We start from the raw sequence: 25,168 nt of genomic DNA, 5'->3' as shown, positions 1-25,168 counted from the left end.
TGAAAGTTTGTTGAAACATTAATTATATTTAGTAATGGTTTTATTTTGTTTAATTCAGTTGTACTATTTGGTCCCCAATGATTCGACAATTACCAAATTAATCATTAATGAAGTGTTTAGAAAAGTTTAATAATTAGTGTTGGTCCATTAAAGTAAAATACTCATTAAAATATTATAAATATGTGATACTTTATTCATATTTATTAGGTATTAAAGGTTAAATATATTTTTTCTTTTAGTAAAAAAAAATTAACTTTTTAATAAAATTTTGTTAAATTTATTGAAGATTTTAAATATATTTTTTAACTAATAATAAAAAATATATATAACAGTATAAATAATTTTAAATACTACGATAAAATATGTTTAAAATGTGAAATAAATTTAACAAAATTTAATTAAAAAATAAATAAATTTATAAGTTTATTTTTCAATCAACAAAGTTGTTTCTTTTTGTAACTTATCATATTTCTTCTTCCTTATAATTTTCAAATTTTAGTTTCCGGAACATAGTGAACAAATTTCGGAAATAATTTTGCAAAAGACAGTCATCAATTTTGGAAATATCTTTTCAAAAAAACCATCGATGTCTATTTCGGATCAAAGGTGCATAAAGAAATTAGGAAGAAAGTGCCAACAACAAAGGTGTATAAAGTACATTTCTTTTGTATGGATGAAAAGAAAAACTTGTATAAAGTGTTTCTGTAAAAATAAATTATAATTGCTTACATGTTTGTTTGAATGTTGAAAATAAATAAAAGTTAAAAATTGTTTATTTTGATATGCTACTGTAAATTATTTCTATCCAATTTGTGGACAAGTTTATAAAAAAATTGAACGTTGATTCTCTCTGAATTCTTGAAAACATTACATATAAAAAGAAGAAGAAAGAATAATGAGACATTGAGTTAATCTGAAGGCTTAGGGCCTGAAAAAATGTTAATTCTATAAGAATTCTTATCATGAGAAATAACTGCAGCAGCTGCGTGTCTTTCTCTGTAAGAAGCCCAAGTAACCGCATACAAACCAATAATGATCATAGATCCCCCTACAACGCTGTTGTCACAAATAAACAATTTCAATAAACTACACCAAATTAAATCACAACTATGCATACAAAACAAACACATGTTATGCATCTTTTCTGGAAAATAAAGCATCAAGAAGGTAATTGCACCAATAACCAGGAATAATAGGAGATATACCTTCCCATGTAAATTGGACTTCCTAGAAAAATTCTGGATAGGAGAGCAGAAGCTCCTGGTTGAAGTGGGTTATATAGAGCAACCATGGCTGGCCCCAGGATCTTGTTGCACCATGTAATCAGTCCATAATTAAGGGCAGATGCGATAAATCCCTGAACAAACAATTCATTGGTTCTGTGATTTTTCTCTTTTTAATTAATATCTTATAAAACGGCATGCATGAACAACGTCTTTTCATTTTCCTTAAATGCAAAACTTGGATGCCTTGATAAAAAAAATACACAAGTGAGTATGCTTCCATTTGTAAAGCTTCAAAGAGAAGCAAGATAATAAACTTATCAAGGAAGAAAACTAAGTTCTGTTATTATTTGATGAATTTAAGGATACAACAGTTTTTATACACAGTTAGAGTACAAGGTTCAGAGTATCTGGACACTAACCAATTGACTAGGCTAACTAACTAGAGAGAGGAAACGGTAACAGTGCTCATGATAGGAGCCTGTGAGCCCTTTCTTAACCACATACTCAAAACACCATTAAATAAAAATATAATTGGCATTTGAGGTGTTCAAGAATGATACAACACAAATGACGAATAAAGAAGGTGAACTAAAATTACCAGAGATAACTAGTAATGGCTAATAATATTGAAAGTTGATTTGAAGTTCTAGCGACTCACCGCATAAATAACAGCAATAGTTTCAGACTGTGTCAATCTCCAGTCAGTTGACTCGTTAGTTGCAAAGAATGATGTAGTTACCATCAGAACAGCTCCAAAGAAGTATGAATATGCCGTGACAGACAGGTTTGCAGGATACTTTTTTAATAGTGGAGCCTGAAAATATTTCATAACAATAATTAACACATTTTTCACATATAATAGAACCTAATACTTAAATTGTTAAAAAATTTAGCAGAGTAAGCAGGGCTAATCTGATCACTAAGAAATTTTAAATGACAACTTGAAGAGCGGCTTTTCAGGCAGTAAATCATTCAGTGTGACAGCAAGAATGACAACTTTGGGAAGGCATTCAATAATGAAAAATATTGGTCAATTCACAATATTTTTAATGGAGATGGTGAAAGGGAAGTTTTTATTGAGACTGTTAAAGAAAAACTAGCGGTTCTAGTTGGAGAGCCCAAGATCTCATAGACACCATAATAGAATTCCATACTTCCAACGTAGGACTCAAGTTCAATAACTTGCAATGGATCCTAAATCTCACAATGTTTCTTACCCTGCCTGTTCACTAGCCCTTTGACTAGTCCTAGGCAAACACTGTGTAGCAGTGTCATCATTTATGTGGCTCACTAGCAAATGAGAGACATGTTGTAAGGATTTGATACAAATTGATCAGAACTTTGGAGAACTATACTTTACTCCAAAAAGTAATTGTTATAGTTATAAATCCCGAGGCCTTATAAACCCCATACTAGAATCCTGTACTTCAATGTGAAGCTAAGTGTCATACCTGGAAACTGGATCCTAACAAGTATCAATCCCATTTTATTAGAGAGAAGAGCTGCCCACAATTTTATTTCCAAAAAATTGTGGCATGCTTGGGTTAGCAAGTTATGGATACCAAATATAAATAGATTCAACTTGATGATGGTTATAAGGCAGCTGTTCAAGGCTCAAGTAGCATGGATAAACTTCAGGTGGAGAAATTTGAGGCCGTGGTAGCTTCTTCTTCTTTTTTTCTTCTTTTTTTCTGATATGATTGGCTACACTTCACTCGAGGAAATATTGGTTGATTGGGAAGTTTCAAGTTAATGAGAGAAAGAGGGTCAACCTCTGCGGGGGACGGGGGAGGTAAAAATATCATTTGATTACACTAAATAAGGAGATATGATATGATTTGATAGAGAAATGTCTAATTAAATATTTTTCATTATTAGATATTGATTTTGTTCGTTAGAATTGTATTTCTTCTTCATTATAAATAAGAATACTCACGTCTGTATACGACACACATAATTCATTATTTTCCTTCTTAGTTTTTCTCTTCTCAACAACATGGTATTAGAATGATACTATCCTCTACGACTTGTTTTACACACTAATCCTTTTGGCACTATCCAACATGCAACTTTTCAAACATTTACTTCGGTTAGATATCTCATATCGCCATACAAGCTGACTTTACGAGATTGAATTGGATTTAAAATCCATTTTTTAATATGGTATTAAAGTCTACCCTATTAAGCTTTGTGAGGCCTATCCTATCGTGTCATCTATTACCACCTCTTATCGAACCACTTACAAATATCTAGTTTATGTTCAAGATGTCCATTCCTCGACTTAAAGTTCATTTTCTAATAACTTTGAAAGCCTAAATGAATGGTTGAATGAATATTATTCCTTTCAACAGAGGTGAACTGTGATAGTAATAGCCCAGGGTCTTGCTGCTAAGGAGATTAGTACAAAAAGCTCTAGTTGTATAAGTTCCTGTTGAGAACATATGCTGCAGTTTCCAAGAAACCCATGGGGTGACCTCTTAAAAGAAACAAGGAACACTCGATCACCATTTTTCAAGGACAGGATAAGGCGTTGTAAGTATGACCCTACCACCACCCACATCTTCATAAAAATAAAATTCTATCCACCATAAGTATATTTACAAAATTCTAACAAAATTAATAAGTATTCTCTGTTCTTGTTTATGAAGAATCAAGTCACGTTGGTTCTTGTTCGTATCTTACTTTTCCAATAATTCAACCTCATTTTTTGCTTCACTTTTTTTTTCATCACATTGCGCTACTGATTTGATTCATTCATTTACTTTTGAAAAACACTTTTTCAGTTGTCATCCAAGCTTGATTTTCTTGTTCAAACTCGATTCTCACATCCGTTTGAAAGTTCTCAACATAAGGAACCACTTCTCACCTGCAGTCTCCACAACTGTCGTGGTGTAGCTGCAAACAGCTTAATAAGATGAAAACAGGTCTACAGGGTTGAAGCAAGTCAAGACAGTATCACTAGCTTAATCCAGAAAATTGGACCAGATCTCTAAACATAAATGGCTAAGAGGACCACTCACAGGTTTTCCAGATGAACCATCTGGTTCACTACATAAACTATGATTATTAGAGAATAACGTCATATGTGTATAATGCATGGAATTGGCACTTAACAAGTCAGTATCAGTTAATAGAGATAAGAAATGACAGTGATCACTACCAGTTTTCTTCTTAATGCTTCCTGTAGTCAACAATCATTTGAAGAATATAAAAAGGAGATGAACCTGAATGGTAAGAAAAGCAGCCATGCACATGCAATTCCCTATGAAGCACAAAACTCCGAGATGAAATTGATCAAATCCAAGATCCAGTAAACCACTAATTAACCATCCAGAAGGCTCTGGTTGACCTTTGGCACTTATTTCATTGTGTGATACAAAGTCTGTTTCTGAATATCCTATCAATGCCGGACCACGATACAAAACCATCAGTACAGCACCTAAAACACAAGAGAAAGTTCCTCCAACCTTGGCCAAACCTTCATATCTTAGCAAGTTCACTCTTTCTGTACTGCATGAATAAGTTTATCAGGTGCACATTACTCTATGTCCTGGTGTATCTTGATTTAATTAATGTATATTCAGTGCAAAAATAGTGAGGAGTTGTGTGTCCTAGAAAAAGATAAACTGACAAGACACACGTGTAGAAATTGAAGCGAGAGAAACTGACCCCATCATCACAGCCAATAGAAAAGTAAAGACCGGAGTGGCTGGCTGAACCGCAGCAGCATAAGTTGGATTAGTATAGCTTAAGCCAATAAGAAACAAAAGATGGTTGCCAAATATCCTGAACATGAACAAAGAAGCCAAATTACTATTGCATCAATAAAACACTATAGGTCACGCATAACCAATACAGAGAATATGTCCCTGTATCCATAACCTTACCCAGTTAATCCAAGAAAGAAGAATGACATGAGAAGGCGTTTAGTTATCGGTGGCCTTGTACGCCTACAAACCAAACATGATTAGATAACGATGCATTAGAAGTAAAGCAATGACGATGAGAAGTGGGTATTAAAGAGCGTAGCAGGTTAAAATTTCATTTCTAAAGTTTGAATATATAGCAGTATATCACACTTAAATGAGCAAAGAAAGTATAATAAAATTAGCTGTAATCTAGGCAAAAATTGACCATAAGTATGAGCATTTCCAGAATCAAACTTGAGATGTTGACAAACAACCTCAATCATGCTAACCCTTGGTTATTAGATAATTACTGAAACATACTATAAACTATAACTCTAGATGGAAGATAGGCCTACATTTTAGGCATGCATAACTGTATAACTTGATCAATTAAACACAGAGAGACACCACTAATACCGACATCTGGGTGGGGACACCAATAAAACACCCTTTATTATTATCAGTTTAAATTTATGAAAAATTCCAGTTTTTTTGAGTTTCACTTCTTACTAATGAAATTCACAGGTAATTTTGTAGTTTCCAATGAGTTTTGACCAATAGTCGCAAGTGGGTTACAGAGATTATGTTAGAAATGGTACTGCCGGCTCCCCTCCTAACAATCAAAGAAAGTAGAATTGATGACAGACGTATAAACCGGGGACCAATAGAACATACAACCAATGATAAATGCATTGCATAAAGCACATTGAAAACAAACAACCAAAGCAATCAATTCACTTCCCCTTTCAGAGCAACGCGAACATTCAGATAGATAGAGATAGAGAGAGAGAGAGAGAGAGAGAGAGAGAGAGAGAGAGAGAGAAAGGGAGGTACTTTTCACGGATAAAAGCTAGGGGAGCGAGAATGGCGAGGGCAATGAGATCGCGGAAGACGCAGAAGACGATTTGGTTGACGCCGACATTAAGGGCAACTTTGGTGATGACGTGATAGCCTCCGTTGAATAACTGTACCATTGCCATGGCAGTGTGGGCCTTCCATATCTCACCCCCTGACACTGCTGCCATTATTATTAGCTTAGATTTGATTAGATAACAATACAAATCTCTCTACAGAAGGACACAGTTGACGTTCAAGATTGGGGTTTGATTGAAATTGAATTGAAAGCGTTGAAAATGGATGGCACAAAAGAAGTAAACTATGTTGCCATTGCTGACGCCAAGGGAAAGACCCCCAATCTCTAACCAATTCTGTTTCTGCCTCTTGGTCGGTCCATTTTTTTCTCTTATTCTTGTCTAAATCAATTTTTTTATGGTAATAAAAAATTAAAATTAATTATTATAATAATTATCAATTTATTATAATATTTATTATACTGATTATTAAATAAAAATGTTATTAAAATTATAAATACTGTTTATGAAAAAGTAACTGCAAAAATAAATTATTTTATTGATAATATAGATTATTATTTTAATTTGTCCACTAATAAAAGTAAAACTAAGAACAAACCTATTAAAAGTAATGTCCACTAATAATCAACCTAACATATATTGGCTATAGTTTAATCAACGGACACAAAAGTTAAGCAGAAGAGTTAGAGAAGCACACATCCACTGTATATGTTATAGCCAAAAAAGTTCAAAGGAATAAGATATCCTTATAATTTATAAAAGGAGAAAACAATAGTCACGAATTACTCTCAAGTGAAGGTAAGCACAACTTAGGGTTTCTTTAAAAAACTAAAAATTTATTTGATAATTGTGTTGTTAAAATAGTTTTCAAAATTTATTTTCATTTTATGTCTCTTAAAAGTAAAAAAATAAAAATAAAATATGATAAAATGTGTTTTTTACTTTTAGTTTTCCATTTTGTTTGTCAACATGCCATCGTTAGGTTTAAACCATTTAGGCGTCCCTATTTTTGTTAGGTATTCCCAATTTGGTCCCCTCCTTTTAAAGTTTTTCCATTGAGTTCTTATAAGTGCTAATTTGAAACAATTTAGCCTCTGCCGTTAAAAATGGTTAACGGTGTTAAAATTCTGCACAGGTGGTGAGATGACGTGACCAATTTTTGCCACATCACTTCTACTACATCAGAGTCATCTTTTCCCACTACACAAACCTAATTTCTAGTGAAACCCTAGCCGCCTCCGTGAGCAAACTTCACCGCCACCTTCTTCAATTTCCAATTCCATCCACTTTCACATTCGTCTTCTCTCTATCATCAACAATCCAACAACAAAATCAATATTCATTCTTATCATCTTTACAAATTTGTTGCCCACATGTGTCTTGTTAAAACACTTGTTCATAACCAAATTCAAGACCATAAAATAGAGGAATTGTTTCATCCCTTGGTGGGGGGTATTAGGATTTTGAGCAAACCCAGAATTCCAGTCCTTTTCGACGATTCCAATTAAACGCAGAGGCATAGCTTGAACAACAGTGGCACAACCTTTCGTTGCATCTGACCAGTATGGTCGCAAGGTCTCAACCACCTTCTCGACCGTGTCTAAGAAAATCATTTTCTGAATCTCAGCAGAAGTCAATAGATGTTCAAAGAAGGCATGCCTCAGCCTTTGGTTCATGGTATATTGTATGCAGTGAATCAACAAGCGGATCATGAAATAGGGTTAAGTACCGCCCTTCACAAAATTCAATAAGGGGTACCTTACTCTCCAAAGAGTAAAGACATGCCTCTTTACAGACATTTAGATCTAAGTTGCTCCTAAATATTTCCTGACCTTGTCTGCCATAAACAAGCAAACCCTGTAAGAAAACCCCAGGAGAAAATTCTGAAACAATGCCACCTTTTACAGCTAAATCAACCATTTTAAAAATGTCTATCACAGCTGGACGAGCTCATTGAATTAGGGTTTTAAAATCCATTTAAGAAACAGGGAAGTCAGAGAAAGTTGACTGGTAGAAACATGACGAGTACGAAAAAAGGGATTCAAGAACCTTTCCACTGTAAAAAATAATTAGATCTAATAAAAACACAAAACCCATTTGGGATGCACATCAGAATTGGATTACAGGATCTTACCAGAGAAATTCAGAGCTTCCAAACAGAGTAAGCTTCGGCACGGAAAATTCATTGTAGTGATCAAAGCTGAGACGTGCAGCAAAGTGATGGTGGTAATGGGACGGAAGATTTAATGGTGGAAATGGAGGATTATTGTTTAAGATGCTGGAGGCCACCGAAGATGTGCTCCACCTCCTGGGAGTAGTGGTTGGAGGAGCCGCTGCGGAGTAGGTGACGCCGATGCAGGGATGGGGGAGGATGTGAGGGAGGAGGCAGAGAAATCAGAGAGCCACATGTTCAAAAATTGACACATCACCCTTCCATCTGTGCAGAATTTTAACACTGTTAACGATTTTTAACGTCAGGGGTTAAATTGTTTTAAATTAGCACTTATAAGGACTCAATTGGGAAACTTTAAAAGAAGGGGACCAAATTAGGAATACCTAACAAAAATAGGAACGTCTAAATGGTTTAAACCAAACTGTTATCCTTAAATTCGAATAACACAAATCTCCTTATTCCTATTCTTTTTTACATTTTCTCATCTATCTGAAACAATTTTTAAACTAGGATCATCCAACACATAATTTTTCCAACTTACTCTTAATAAACGTTCTTCAAATTGATTACTAGAACTGATTTTGAAAACTAAACAAAGAAAATTAAATCAACACATGCCTTAAAGTTCTTATATGAATCTAATTAATTACACAAACATCTAAAATGTAGGTTCCTGGATTTAAGACATAGATATTAAGAACTTACTATTAAAATATGTCGATGTGAAAGCATGTATGTTTTAAATTTTAAATTTTGAGTTTTAGAATAAAAAATATTTAATTGTATAATCAAATTTTTTCAATCATAAAAATTAAAGTATAAATAAAAAATTATAAAAGTCTTGTAAGATATCACTATTGGAACAAAATTTACATTATGTATAATATAATATAGGTTTAATACATCATTTGGTCCCTACTTTTAGGAGTTTGGTTCAAATTGATCCTACCTTTTAAAAAAGTTCAATATGATCCCATATTTCGTTAAAAAATATTCAATCTAGTCCTTTTCGCTCACGCCGTTAAAAACATAACGGTGCAAATGCCACTGTGGCATTTGATGAATACGTGGCACGTTTGAAGAGGTTGCACTGTGTAAATATTTAAAATAAAACGACGTAAGTTAGGTGCAAATCCCAACAGCCACACCATTTGCAAATCTTTCAACCTGGTCCAAAATCACTCTCTGATCATGATGGAATGACAACGACGGCGGAGGAGCCACTTGTTGCGTATCCTCAACGACGGCGGCAGCGGGGGAGGAAGAATGTGCAACCTCCGATGGTTTGTGAGCGAAATAAGAAGCAACCCTAAGCTACATTCCAGAACAACTTGAGAGAGTGCGCAAGAGAGAAACCACCACTTTTTGTCCTCCACCATGAGCATAATGAGTAATAGGGAGAAGACTGTGAGTACCAAGGAGTTGTGCAAGGGCCCTTGTTGTAGTCACAGAATTTTCTAGGAACCAAGGGGCCTTTAAAGAATTCACTCGAAAACCCAGGTAAGGGGAGTTAACTTTTTGATGTATTGATTGAGCATGATGTGTTTCCTTTGGAACTTCTTAATCTTGAGAAACGATGTGGATATATAGTATACCAATTGGAAGGTTGTAGGTTACTAAGGAAAAAAATGGTTTGGGATGTTATTCCCAAAATATGAATGCACGAGTTGAAGGATTACAGTGCATGTGGTTTTGTAGTAAGGGATAAGTGCATATCGTGAATCTTTGAAGGGTAGCCGTGGGTTGGCTAGGTTAAGAATGTAAATAAGAGTAGGAAGTGTTGACGTGTTGTATGAGTGAAATATGACAATAGAGTGCATTAGTGATGTGTTGTGTTCTCAATTGAGATACCAACATGGGTTTATGGGTATAATAAATTATTATTTTATAATTGCATGGAATGTTTGATGGGTATTAAATGTATGGAAGTGGTATAAATATTGAGTAATGTATTGTCATCACATAATGGTATAAGTGTGTTGGGTAAACTTTAAATATTTGTTTGGACCCATGCACTGGGAAATGTTTTATTTGTATGTAATTATGTGAGCATCGAAAGTGAGCACTAAAACAGTCACCATATTCGGATGTTTGCACTTTTGTTTATGATAAATGGGCACCTTGTGGCAAGAGAAGAAGCATGGCACACTTGTAAGTGTGTGCACCGTGGGATTGGGCAGTAGAATGCAAAGAAGAGATAAGCCTCACGTTTTTGTGAGAAAGAGAAAGGAAGGGTCTCCAATAGTGTGTGCAGCAAAGTCATGGTTCTTTATGAGAGTTATTTGTGTGGGAAAGAGAGAAAAGTTCACCACCATGAGAAACCTGAGAAAGAGTGGAGTTGTTGCATGTATTATTGAGTCATGTGTTTGTTTGTGAGTTGTGCATCACCATGAGAGAAGGAGAGAAAATGGGTTGTACTTTGTGAGTTGTATGTTGTGTAAGTTTGAGAGTTTAAAGTGTTGTCTGTGTATTTGTGTGTTCTGGAAAGTAATCCAGAAACAACACAAAGAGTATATTTCCCAGATATTATACTACAAGTTGATACCATGAGAACATATATTTATTGTTCAAAAATTTCTACAGAGTGCATGTTTTCTTTTTGCAAGTGAAGAGTTTCAATGCATGTGGGGGGTCACAGTAAGATGAAGAGAAATATTATATTTTCTTCCTATATAGTGTAGACATTGGAATCTAGAGAGCTAGAAGGGGTTCTTGGTATTGACATTTAATGGTTTTCGTAGTACCTACCTTGGGAGGGAAACATAATATGGTTAATACTAAGTGCATGAAATTGTTGTTGTGCATGCGTTGCTACGTCCCTTGTTGATAGGTAAAGTACGCAAATGATACTCTGGGGTTGCATGGGTGGATTATAAGAATGGTGAACGGTTATCGGCTAAGGTTTTCGTTATGCAGATTTTAAATTTTGGGTCTACGAAATAGGTCTAAGGAAGCTAAAGGAGTTTTCTTTGAAGATATAAAGATTAATGAGAGAGGTGCAGAGGTTATCTAATAGTCACAGTTTTGTTGTTAATAAGCAAGGATTCTTTGTTTTAGTTATATTGATGTCATCCTAACAGTGAAATATCTAGTTTTATGGGTTTCGAAAATTATATTATTTTTGAGTTATTATTGAGTGAAATAGTATATAGGTGATATAGGGTGGAATCTGGAGGTGGATGTATAAAACTGGTGCATTGTGGGGTGCTATATGGTGATATAGAGTGGAATAGTATACAGGGTGATAAAGTCATTTACATTTCTCTCTCTGCATTTAATTCTTCAAACAACCACTTATGTTTCTCTCTCTGCATTTAATTCTTTCACGCACAGCTCACTTAGGATTTGGCCACGGTGGCATTTACACCGTTATGTTTTTAACGGCGTGAGCCAAAAAAACTAGATTAAACATTTTTTAACGAAACATGGGATCTTATTGAACTTTTTTAAAAAGTAGGATCAATTTAAACCAAACCCCTATAAGTAGGGACCAAATGATGTATTAAACCTATAATATAATATATATATATATATATATATATATATATATATATATATATAACGAGATCCACCTAAAATTAAATAACACATCATAAATACAATAAATGAAATATAAATAAATAGCTCTTAAATTGAGTATTTATTTCTCTTAAATTCTTAAACAAGTAAATAAATAGCTCACCAATTTACATTTAGTAAGTTACTTAATAAGTTATAACTGTTGCATTTATACAATAAATGAAATATAAAAATAATATATTTATTTAGACTATTATTTTTCAAAATATTTTTTAATAATACTAAGTAAAAAGAATTGTGCAAATGTTAAAAAAACTAAACTCAATTTTTAAGATTGTTACCTTACTAAAGTTTCGAATATTGAACTATTGATATGAAAATGTACATTGATATTTATATGTTTGATAATCAAATGGTGATCTTCAGACCATTTGAAGGAGAAAAAACTATAAAGGATACTGAGATAGCAATTGAAACTATATGGAATTGATTTTGGAAGAAATTTGTATCTCTTTGTCAAACCCATGTAAAATTGTGGGTAATTGATAATCGGTGGATGAGTAATGTCCCAATTTATTATGACTCCTTTTTATTTTGGTATTTTTATTTCAATTTTGAACTTACCTCTATAGTTAATTCAATTATACTTTCATGTTAAGTTTTGGTGTCATGTTTATTCAAATCATGCTAGTGAGATTTGATCCGTAGCATGATAACTTGTAATTTTATTTATTTATTTATTTTGTTAATTATTCAAGTTAAAGTTATACATGTAAAACACATGAATGAGTAACTTATAATATTTCTTTTGTTAATTATTCAAGTTGAAGTCGAACATACAAAATGAAAAAATGAATAACTTGTAATTAATTTTTTGCTAATTACTCAAACTAAGAGTGGACATGTAAAATGCATGATGAATAACTTGTAACTATTTTTTTCTTAATTAATCAAGATGAAGTCAAACGAATGCATAATAAATAACTTATAATTACTTTTTCAGTAATTACTTAAATTGAAATCGAACATGTAGAATGTATAATGAATAATTTGTAATGATTTTTTTATTAATTTGAGATTAAATACACACATATAATGAATAATCTGTCATTGTTTTTTACATAAATTGATATTGAACATGTAGAGGGATGATGAATAACTATAGGCTTGTGCAATCATTTCTTCATTGACCTTAGCTTTTAACTAACATCGTTGTAGATTGTTAGAAAGTAGGTTTAAGCCTAACTCAACCCCATAAAACCGGCTTGTAAGATGAGGTTTGCACTTCACTTGTATATAATAATTTGGCCTTATTTCTAGTCGGTGTGGGACATCCAACACACCCCCTTCACGCCGAGGTATAGACATCTCGTGCGTGATAGTAGAAATTGGGTGGACCAATAGTGGTCCGACAATGGGTGGAAACAGAAATGTCCACTTAGAACTCGCTAAGATAGGTTCTAATCATGACTCTGATACCATGTTAGAAAAGAAGGGATGAAAAATTGCGTATCTTAAGAAGATAGTACAATTGATATATATAGTTGTTTAGAGCAATATAATAATGAAATATAAGTATAAAAATAGAATATAAATATATGAACATAAATGTCCAGATATGAATGGAAAATAAATTAAATCCAATAAAGATTTCCTCATCAACCTTAGTTTTTATTAAGACTGTTATAAATTTCCTCATCAAGCTTAATTTAATGAATTAAGAGCGTTGTAAATTTTCATGTCAGCTTAACTAAGACCATAAGCTTAACTTAATGAATTAAGAGCGTTGTAAATTTTTATGTCAGCTTAACTAAGACCATTGCAGATTTTTTCGCTGACCTTAGCTTTTCTAAGGTTGTTGCAAATCCCCTCAACCTTATTTGTTATCCTAATAACACCATTGTATGTCGACCTTTGCTAACTACGATCGTTGTAGATTTTTTCATCGATTTACTTTTAAGACGATTTTATATTTTTTGTTTAGTCTTAGTTTTTATTAACTAAGATCGTTTGGTTTGAGAGTCTCTGTTGAAGTGAATTTTTTTTTTGTTCTTGAGTGATTGACACATATATCTAGCATGTAAGTTACTGTTTTTTGTTTTTGGAGATTAGTATCCTAGGGAGCCCAACCTACTAACAATGTCTTTCCAAATAAAATTTTAACCTTTGTCACAAATATCATGATCAATGGATTAACTTTTATCCAATTTGTAGAGTACCACTAGTGCAAAAACGTTGTTTAACGTCACCTACAAAACGTCGGTTCGAGGGAAGCCCGACGTATATGAGTGGACGGTGGCATTACCATAAATAAGTTGGTAACCTAGATGTCGGTTTCAAAGGAAGACGATGTCTATGATATTGTAGACGTCTGCTCTGCCCTAAACCGACGTCTAATGGCCCGAGGTAGGCGAGAAGACAATCTATGGATGTCGGTTTTAATGGGGGGTCAACGTCTACGGGGCTGCAATTAATGCTCTGATTCCCAGGCGCTTAGACGTCATGTAGTAAAAAAGCGACGTCTATGGCCTGTCCGGAAGGCGGGAAGGCAAAAATTTCTACAATTTAGACGTCGGTGTTTAAGGGGAGCGACGTCTATGTGCCTGTAATTAATTATGTTCACCAAACTCGGAGGCCCTTAGACGTCCGGCAGAAGGCAGCGACGTCTAAATTATTATAGACGTCGGCGCCCCTTCACAACTGTCGTCAACATCCCTGACAGGAAATGAAACGTCAATCGATTCAGCTTCCTAGACGTCGGCTCCCCTTTAAACCGACGTCTAATGGGCATTCAAAAAGTCAGTTTATATGTTAACTTGGTCGTCGAATTAGTTAGATAACCGACGTCTAGGTAACTATAGACGTCGGTTTCTGGAGGAATCGACGCCCTATTTCATTTTAAATAAACCGCAGACTCTTCGCGACATTGCAGTTTTTGATATCATCGTCTTCCTCCTCTCCTTTTTCTCTTGCGGCACCTCTCCTTTTTCTCTCTTGCAGCATTGCATTATTGTTTCTGATAACATCATCATCTTCCTCCTCTCCTTTTCCTCTCTTGCGGCATTGCATCCCAGGTGCGTGTTTTTTTATGGTTACCGTTTAATCTTTGTTCAGTCTTTCATCGATTTTTTTCTGGTTCAACTGATTAAAATTTGTTTTCTTTGTGTTGTGTTTTAGTGTAGTTTTGTTCCTTTCTTGGGGGTAACGTAGTACCACATTCTTCCTTTGCTAGCTGCCTCCCAGAAAAAACGACGTCTTTTGGATTTCTGGTGGCGTTTCGACCCAAAAACGACCCTGGATCGTTGCCTAATTATCGTTTCACCGTAATTTTTCTCTCTTGTGGTTGAAAATGGAATTAAGCAAGAACCCAGGTTCGGTTTTGGGTCGAAATGTCATGAGAAATTCAAAAGACGCAAACTTTTTTTCGGGGGAAACTAGCAAAGGCAGAGTGTGCTACTAGGTTATCCAAAGATAGGAACAAAACTGCACTAAAACACAACGACTGTATTAGACGTCAGTTAATGCAAAGACTGACGTCTATAGTGACCTTAGACATCGATTAGTGACATGTTCAAAGTCTTTATGTGCTTTTAGACGTCGGTTAATGCGTATTCTGACGTCTATATTGTGCCTTTAAACGTCGGGTTAGGCCTATACCGACGTCTAATGACGTCGGACATGGAACTACCTGACGTCATTATAGACGTATGTTTAATGGATGACCGACGTCCCATTGACGTAACCGGTAATGACGTCGGTTGTTTAATAGACGTTAAAAGCCCAAAATAACTGACTTTAATCAGCGTTTTTGCACTAGTATACTCAATGGCTTTTACTAGGAACTTCAACTGTTAAGCTACTTGTGGAAATGGGTCTAATATGTCAATTTCCTATGGAAGGATCATGAGACATTGCTGGAGTGCAAATTCTTGAAAAGGAACCACATGAAAATCAATGTGTTGGTGATACTTGTTACATATTTTCGGATATGTCATAAAATCTTCCTGCAAAGTTGAGCAATAGTAGCTTGCTCATTTGACTTTGCAGGCCAATGATCATCTTCGAATATGACTCCCACAAACTCCTTCATGTAAGTCTAATAACATTTTTTATGCTTCCTGCATAATAAGACATCTTAAAACAAACAATGAATGTCTTCACTGAAATAGATACCTATCTATTATCATGAATCAAGCAACATTCTTTCTGAGCATTTTCACCTGCACTGAATCAACAAGTTCCATTCTAATTGTTAGATATCATACATTGGGCTTATTTGCTACTTGTAGCACCAAGGCCTCCTGTTCTTCAAGTGAGACCCATGAAGATGATAATCTCTATTGAATCACTGACCTGTGGCTTCCCAATTTTATGGCATTGACCAATTTGAACATGAGGTTGACATTATAATACATAATCATGGATAAAAGTTTGAAATACCCCATTAGAAAGGACCTTTACATAACTCAAGTACCAAGCTAAATTGTGGACCCTTCACTTGGAATTCACCAAAAACTTTCCCGATGACAAGTTGAGAGTCTCTACTTGCAACGAGAAACTTGATGCCCATCCATGCAGTGAGAAGCATTATAGCAACAATGTCTCATACTTAGCTCGAGGATTGTTTGCTCTAAATAAACTTGTTTAATGAGAAAATTATTTGGTCCTTCTAAGATTATCTCTACCCTACTTCCCTTAAGATTGGAAGTGTTATCTACTAATAAAATCCATCATGACTCTTATTTTTTGCTTCGATAGAGGCGAGTAGGCTGAGTTTTGTATGCTATAAAATCTGCTAGCACCTAACAATCACACTTAGCCCATGATAACTCCTTGTGGTTGATACTTCTAGTCATATTTTGATAACTCGTTTGATCATTTAGTCATCTGTCCTGCAACATTCAGCTTTTGCATAACTTGTCTAATAGACAGATCAATCATCACCATTATTGTATGACTTTGGAAATAATGTCACAACTGCCTGACAATGAACCCATAACAAGCACTGCCTTTTCTATCTTTTGATATTGGGATTTTTTCCCTTGTAAGACACTGTTAACAAAATAGATTAATACTCCCATTTTATTTTTTATACCAAAATCGAGCTAATGGTCTGGTCGACCACTATGATGTAAAGTTGCAAATGATTATCCATCTTGAGTTTTAACTAGACAAAGGAATAGGCCAAGTATTACTTTATTTTTTTAAATGCCTCTTCACACTCCTTTGTCCAAGAAAACTAATCATTCTTCCGAAGACACTGAAAATATGAAAATACTTTACCACCTCCTCAAGACAAGAAACATGATGGGGAAGTCATGAAACCTATTAATTGTTGCACCTATTTCACACTTCTAGAACTTTGCATATTCATGATGGATGGCCGCACGTTTATCTGGGCTAGTTTTGGTTCTCCTTTATTTGAGTATAAATCTTAAAATATTTACCGCCTTTACTTCAAAGACACATTTGTCAATATTGAGTTTCAACACTAGTATCAATTGATGGTAGTAAACAACTCCTATAAGTTGATCAGATTATCAAAGGAAGAATCTGACTTCACCACTATATCATCAACATAGGTTTCTATATTTCTCCATACATGAGTTTGCGGATCTTGTCCATCAAATATCTGTAGGTAGTCCTGGCATTTGTTAACCCAAACAACATCACTTGATTACAATAGTTGGTGAAATATTTTATCCTCATCTGTAAGATATATTTGGATTTGATTATACTCTCAATACGCATCTATGAAACTTGGTAGATTGCATTCCAAAACATTATCTACTAAATTGTATATGCGCGACTATGAATGCGAATAAATTGGACAAATATTGTTTTGATCAGTAGAGTTCCCACGCATACATCATTTGTCACTTGCTTTCTTCACCATTATAATGTTAGCCAACCGTTTCAGATAAAGAATTTCTTGAATATGTTCAAGAGCAAGGAGATTGGATGTTTATTTTGTTGCAACATTTCTTTTTTTCTTCATTGAACTTTCTTTTCTTTTGAATGATTGGCTTGGTTCGGGAATGTAAACCATGACAAGGATCAAGGTCTAATTTAAATTTTATCTCCACTAACTTCGATTTTCCTTAACATTGTTTATAAGCTACAATCTACTATTCTGGAACATAATACAAGGATCAAGATCTAATTGTTTATAAGCTACATTTTTTTGTAGATTACAGAGCTTTAAACAGAGTGACTATCCCCAATAAATATCCAATTCCTGTGATTGAAGAGCTTCTAGATGAATTATACGGTGCTGCTTATTTTTCTAAAGTGGATCTCAAATCTGGATACCACCAGATAAGGATGAAGGAGGCAGATATACCCAAAATAGCCTTTAGGACTCATTTAGGACATTATGAGTTTTTAGTAATGCCCTTTGGCCTCACAAATGCTTCAGCCACCTTTCAAGACATGATGAATTCATTGTTGAAACTGTTCTTAAGGAAGAGTGTGCTAGTATTTTTTGATGACATTTTGGTGTACAGTAAGTCATGGGGGGATCATGAGGAACATCTTAGACAGGTGCTGAAAGTGCTAGAACAACACCAGCTGTTTGCCAACAAAAAAAATGTGAGTTTGGCAAGAGACATATTCGATATCTGGGGCACATGATATCCGAACAGGGGGTGGAAATGGATGGAGAAAAAATTTCTGCAGTGATTGAATGGTCAGCACCCCGCTGTATTGAAGAATTAAGGGGTTTCTTGGGGCTCACTGGATACTACAGGAGATTTGTCAGGAATTATGGGAAGATTACCCGACCCCTTACGGATCTTTTGAAGAAGGGGAAGTTTGAGTGGACAAATGCAGGAGAGGAAGCCATGCAAGCTCTCAAAAAGGTAATGACCACTGCTCCTGTTCTGGCTCTGCCAGACTTTTCACAGCCTTTCCAAGTTGAATGTGATGCTTCGAGGAAGGGGATAGGAGTTGTGTTATCACAGAATAGGAGGCCTATTGCTTACTACAACAAGGCATTGTCGGAGAGTTTGTTGGGGAAGTCAGTGTATGAGAAGGAATTGATGGCACTAGTATTAGCTATTCAACAGTGGCATCCCTACTTGCTGGGAAAGAAATTTAGTGTCTATACAGATCAAAAAAGTTTGAAGTATTTACTTGAGCAACGCATAACGACTCAGAACTAGCAAAATTGGCTTGCGAAACTCATGGGCTATGAGTTTGATATACATTACAGGACAGGGGCATCCAACAAAGTTGCGGATGGGTTATCCAGAAAGGGAGAAGAGGACGAAGGAGATAGGACGCTGTTAATGATCACCAGGCCCTATTGGCCTGACTACCAAGAAATAATAGACGAAGTGGAAAAAGACGCTGGGTTAGAGAAAATAATGGAAGAAATGAAGAAAGACCTGGATTCACACCCTCCTTATACGTTAGAGAACGGGAGACTCCATTATAAGGGAAGGTTGGTGCTTTCAGCAAAGTCAGAATGGATTCCGAAGATCCTTGTAGAATTTCATGATACAACCCTTGGGGGACACTCGGGTGTCTATAGAACCTATAGAAGAATTGGTCAAGCTTTTCACTAGATGGGCATGAAAAAAAGGGTGACCGACTACGTAGCCTCCTGTCTTATCTGCCAGCAACATAAATATATGGCGTCATCTCCGCAGGGGTTGTTGCAACCATTGCTTATTCCCAAGGCCATCTGGGAAGAGATAAGCATGGACTTTGTGGTCAAATTACAGAAATCTCAAGGTTTTGAATCAATAATGGTGGTAGTGGACAGGCTGAGAANGTATGGGCATTTCATACCCATCAAACATCCTCATATAGCCAAGATAATTGCAGAGATTTTTGTAAAGGAGATAGTACGTTTGCATGGAATTCCTATATCGATTGTTAGTGACCGGGATCCCACGTTTGTTAGTATATTCTGGACGTAATTGTTCAAAATACAGGGTACCCAATTAAAAATGAGTACCGCTTACCACCCAGAAATAGATGGGCAAACAGAGGTTTTGAATAGAGTGTTGGAGACCTACTTGAGGTGTTTCTGTTCGGAACAGCCCAAGGCTTGGAGCAATGTATTGCCATGGGCTGAATACTGGTATAACACCAGTTATCAAGGGGCTTCGAAGTGTACCCCGTTTGAAGTGGTTTATGGAAGAAAACCCCAATAGTAACCAAGTTCATACCGGGAGAAACAGTGGTGGAAGCTGTGGCATAGGATTTACAGACGCGGGATGAAGCCATTTCACAGCTACAATATCATTTGACCCGAGCCCAAGAGCGGATGGTTCAGTATGCAAATAGGAAGAGAAGGGAGTCTAACATAAAAGAAGGGGATTGGGTGTTTCTGAAAAAACGACCTCATAGGCAAGTATCTATGCCGGTCAAGTTGCACCCCAAATTATCGGCCAGATATTATGGCCCTTTTCTGGTGGAAAATGAAGTGGGTCCAGTGGCTTTCAAACTGCAGTTGCCTGCCACTGCAAAGATACACCCGATGTTTCATGTATCACAATTAAAGTTGGCTGTGGGGGAGCATAAGGTGGAAGGGGAGCTACCCGTAGGACTGTAGGCGGACGGTCCACTATATACACCCTTAAAAGTACTACAAAGAAGAGGAAGAAATCAACAAGGGGAAGAGACCACTCAAATATTGGTTCAGTGGCAAGATGGAGGGATAAAGGGCGCAACTTAAGAGGATGAAACGTTTATCAGACAATAATTTCCTGTTTTCAACCTTGAGGACAAGGTTGTTGAAGAGGAGAGGGGTATTGATAGGGGATTAAATGTATATGTAAGAAAGAATAAAAAAGGCGGGAAGTAAAGAAGTCAGTTAGGAGTTTGTTAGAAGATATGAGAGTATAAATAAAGAGTTTGTTGAGAAGGGCGGGATTATGAATTGTTTTGTATTGTTTACTGGATCTCAGTCCAGTGGGGGGAAGGTGAGGCTTCCTTGATAGCTGAGGGAACATTGTTTTCTTTCATTCACTAAATACAATCTGAGGTTATTCACTGTGTGAGTTTGTCTGGTGTGTTTTTACTCATTTTCTTGACTTCTTGATTAAAGAAGTCCATCATAGGTAATCCTGGCATTTTTTAACCTAAACAACGTCACTTGATTACAATAGTTGGTGAAATATTTTATCCTCATCTGTAAGATATATTTGGATTTGGTTATACTCTCAATATGCATTTATGAAACTTGGTAGATTGCATTCCAAAACATTATCTACTAAATTGTATATGCGCGACTATGAATGCGAATAAATTGGACAAATATTGTTTTGATCAGTAGAGTTCACTAGTGCAAAAATGCTGTTTAACGTCGGTGAATTTGGGCCTTTAACGTCACTTTCCTAACCGACGTCTATACGGGTGACGTCTATGTGACGTCGGAATTCATCCAAACGACGTCTATATACACGTCAGTTAACAATATCCACCGATGTCTATATAGACGTCCGCTTATACTCAAACCGACGTCTATTTACTCTATATAGACGTCCGCTTATTCCTAAACCGACGTCAACATGAATATATAGAGGTTGTAAATGACACTAACCGACATCTATGTTCTTATAGACGTCGGACCATGCACTAACCGACGTCTAACAAGGGCGTTGTGTTTTAGTGCAGTTTTGATCCAGACTTTCGGTAGCATTGTGTAACACTCTCCTCTCGCTAGTTTCCCCACAAAAAAAGCTTGCGTCTTTTGAATCTTCTATGACATTCAACCCAAAACCGAACCTGAGTCCATGACTACTTCCCATTATTCAACCGCAAAGGAAAAAAATTACGGTGATACGAGAACTGGACAAGGACCCAAGTTCCATTTTGGGTCGGAAGCCATAGAAAACTCAAAAGATCGCCATTCTTCTTGTGAGGAAGCAAGCAAAGGGAGAATGTTTCACTATGTTACCCAAAGAAAGGATCAAAACTGCACTAAAACACAACACAAAGAAAGCAAATTTTAATCAGTTGAACGACAAGATAATCAATAAAAAAACTAAAGAAAGTTTAAACGATAAAGCATAAAAAAAAACCACGCACCTGGGATGCAAGAGAGAAAAAGGAGAGGACGAAGACAATAATATATTGAGAAATGACAATGCAATGCCGCAAGAGATAAAAGGTAGAGGTGCGCAAGCGAGTAAAAAAAGAGGAGAAGCAGAGAAAAAGGAGAAAAGATGAAGACGAGATCAGAAACTGAATGATGTGAAGAGTCTACGGTCTATTTAAAATGAAATGGGGTGTCGGTGTTTCAGGGGATCCGACGTCTATGAAGTTGAAAAAATTGACGTTTTAGTTTCCTGTCAAGGTAGTTCACGTCGGTGCCCCTCACAGCCGACGTCTAAAACCCTCGAATTTGGTGAAAATACAGGAACTTAGACGTCGGTGCCTCTCAGAACCGACGTCTACATTGAAGAATTTTGGTTTTCCCGCCTTCCAGACAGGCCTTAGACGTCGGCGTTTGACTATGTGACGTCTAATTGCCTGGGGAATTAGGTGAACAACATTAATTGTAGCCTAGTCGACGTCACTTTTTCACGGGATTCGACGTCTATTTGACGTCTAAAGCTGAACCGGTTGACGTTTGATTTCCTGTCAGTGACGTAGACGTCAGTGCCCTTTCTAGCCGACATCTAAGCTCCTGGGAATTTGATGGGCAACACTAATTGCAGCCTAGTAGACGTCGGTCCCCGTGAACACCGACATCAATGGACTGTCTTATCACATACCTCAGGTAATTGGACATCAGTTTGCGGCAGGTGCGACATCTATGATGTCATAGACGTCACCGGACATCGAAACTGACGTCTAGTTTTCCAATTTATTTACAATAATGCCACCGAGTAGTAATAGACGTCAGATTTTCACGGAACCGATGTCTAATAGATGACGCTGAACAACGTTTTTGCACTAGTAGTTCCCACGCATACATCATTTGTCACTTGCTTTCTTCACCATTATAATGTTAGTCAACCCTTTAAGATAAAGAATTTTTTTAATATGTTCAAGAGAAAGGAGATTGGATGTTTATTTTGTTGCAACCTTTTTTTTTTCTTCATTGAACTTTCTTCTCTTTTGAATGACTGGCTTGGTTCGAGAATGTAAACCATGACAAGGATCAAGATTTAATTTAAATTTTATCTCCACTAGCTTCGATTTTCCTTAACATTGTTTACAATCTAATATCTGCTATTCTGGAGCATAATACAAGGATCAAGATCTAATTAAAAGTTTATTTAACATTAAGTCAAAACAACACTTCCTACATGGACCGAGCTGCCAAATTATTAGGAACAAGAGTATATGACAAATTTTATAGATTTGTTTTTTCGAATAAAACTCCTTTGAAAAGAAAACACAACTTATACAAATAAATTCAGTATCAAATAATTACGTACCTGCCTATTTACTGCATCAGACTAAAAACATACTCATAAAGCTGATTTTGGAGGCACAATGGTTTTCTGACAAGATGAAACAGGTCGGAATTCGAAGTATATATAAAATTAATTTAAAATATGTATATAAACTATTAAAACATATTAATTTATTAAAATGTTTGTATTATTATATTTAATTTAGCAATTATTAATTAATTTTTATCAGTTTACATAAAATTTAAATATTAATCATTATTAAATTAAATTGATGTTAAAAAATAATAAACATAAAGTATTAATATTAAATTTAAGTTTTTAACTTGAATTATTAATAAAAAAATTAATAGTTTTCTTATTATTTTTAATGGTATGGTATAACTAAAAAAATATTATTAATTGAAAAAAATCGTAAATGAAAATTATTATGAATTAAAATTTATTATTGTTACCAACTTTATAAATTTAACATTAATTAGAAAAAGTATTACATTTATTAATATATATTCATAAATATATTACAAAAGTGAAAATATAAATTTATTGTTATCAACAGATGCATTTGAAAATAAATTATCAGGAAAAATAATTCTAAATTTATATTTCTTTTTCTATGAATATAAGATAGGGATTCTTCGTGATCGCTCAACTCATCTAACTGAATTTAATTATGCTATAGCATTGGATTGATTGAATTTACTTTGACTAAATTTGAGTTACAATAATATTTAACGAGTTCTTAATTGGATTAATCTTATTCAACCATACCTACAATTAGTAATAAAATAATTGATATTGTAATTTAAAAAATGCGTAATGCTATCTATGACGGACAATCCAGTTAAAAAGAAATAGGCAACAGAATAGTCAAAAATTTCACTGCAGTTCGTGGAAACGGATCATCACAGGTGTTATGATAATGCACACATCTAACGACTCGATTTGAGAGAAGAATAACCGATGAACTTGTCGTTATGGATCACTTCGAAATGAAAATTGAAGCAAGATAATGGAATATGAAGGCGCAATCAGTTACAGCACATGGTTGGATGTTGAAATGCATAAAAAAAAAAAAAAGTGAGTGAGATGGAGAAGAACCTTTCGTGGATGTAAGCGATGGGAGCGAGAATGAGGAAGGCGATGAGATCGCGGAAGACGCAGTAGACGATTTGGTTGATCCCAACGTCAAGAACCAATTTGGAGATAACGTGATAGCCTCCGCTTAACACCTGCACCATCACCAACGACGTGTGTGCTTTCCATATTTTACTCCCTGAAACTGTTTCCATTATGACAAAATTCTGGGTTTGAAACTCCGTTGATGCACAAATATCTATAAATAGTAAACTAATTAATTAATTAAATAATTAAGTAAAAGTAAATAGCGTTGTCATTTCTGATTCTAGCCGGCCGAAACATAACTCAGTTCCGTGTCTGGGCGGTTGAACCACCTATTCTTCTAACAACTTTTCTTTATTTGTATAATTATATTTTTATTCTATTATTACTATAATGATGTATTAAAATTATAAGTTTCAAATTAGGTCAAAATAATAAAATTAAAAAATAAATTTATTTTGACCAACAGAATATTTTTAATTTAATGAAGAGGGTAAGTATCATAGTATCTGATATAATGTATATACATATTCTGTTGTTAGGAATATTTATTTGATTTTTTTTTTTTTTGATAATTGAAAGATGAGAATAAACTTATAAGTGAAAATTTTGTTTATATACTTTTTATTCAAAGTTACTTTTAAAATACACTAGTTTTAATTTTATTATGTAATTTCGTTTGTATTATACTTTAAATTATTATTTTTATTTAAATTTGTTTTAAGATTTAATTTTAGTTAGTCTTATTTAAAATTTCAAAAATATGAATCAAGCATATTAATGGACATTCGTTAGTTTCAATTAATATTAAAAAATGTAGAAACTTAGTAAATATTAAATAACGAGATGAACTTTTTATTAGACAATATATTGAATAAGCAACGTAAATGGAAATATAATTAATGCTAATAAGTTGTAGTGCCCACCAGCCTAACTTTTGTTGACTATTATTTAAATTTATATATATATATAT

The 25,168-nt window shown here is 34.8% G+C and overlaps 1 protein-coding gene across 2 annotated transcripts; it reads right to left on the bottom strand.

The window, feature by feature from the left end:
- Positions 1 to 798: 798 nt before the first annotated feature.
- On the bottom strand, positions 799 to 24,380 carry LOC106765671 (WAT1-related protein At4g19185-like). 2 transcript variants are annotated; one of them, XM_022782909.1, is made up of 7 exons: positions 24,175 to 24,380; positions 5,114 to 5,176; positions 4,896 to 5,012; positions 4,451 to 4,736; positions 1,885 to 2,040; positions 1,206 to 1,357; positions 799 to 1,056 (listed from the first exon to the last, which is right to left on the bottom strand). In XM_022782909.1, exons 1-7 carry the CDS (start codon positions 24,363 to 24,365, stop codon positions 909 to 911), a joined length of 1,113 nt encoding a protein of 370 aa, XP_022638630.1. In that variant the 5' UTR covers positions 24,366 to 24,380; the 3' UTR covers positions 799 to 908. The 2 variants fall into 2 exon arrangements, with proteins under 2 accessions (XP_022638630.1, XP_014505850.1); XM_014650364.2 differs by lacking the exon at positions 24,175 to 24,380 and adding an exon at positions 5,969 to 6,349.
- Positions 24,381 to 25,168: the final 788 nt, after the last annotated feature.

The sequence above is a fragment of the Vigna radiata genome, chromosome 7 (genome assembly GCF_000741045.1).
Source record: "Vigna radiata var. radiata cultivar VC1973A chromosome 7, Vradiata_ver6, whole genome shotgun sequence".
NCBI classification, from domain to species: domain Eukaryota; kingdom Viridiplantae; phylum Streptophyta; class Magnoliopsida; order Fabales; family Fabaceae; genus Vigna; species Vigna radiata.
This window is presented reverse-complemented; position numbering and strand designations above follow the sequence as displayed.

What these genes read in the sequence shown, in the direction of transcription:
- LOC106765671 (XM_022782909.1), bottom strand. Translation starts at nt 24,365, where the DNA reads ATGGAAACAGTTTCAGGGAGTAAAATATGGAAAGCACACACGTCGTTG. An exon ending in ATCGCTTACATCCACGAAAG is followed by an intron (nt 5,177 to 24,174) that starts GTTCTTCTCCAT and finishes TTTGGTTTGTAG; the next exon opens with GCGTACAAGGCCACCGATAA. An exon ending in TTCTTTCTTGGATTAACTGG is followed by an intron (nt 5,013 to 5,113) that starts GTAAGGTTATGG and finishes GTTCATGTTCAG; the next exon opens with GATATTTGGCAACCATCTTT.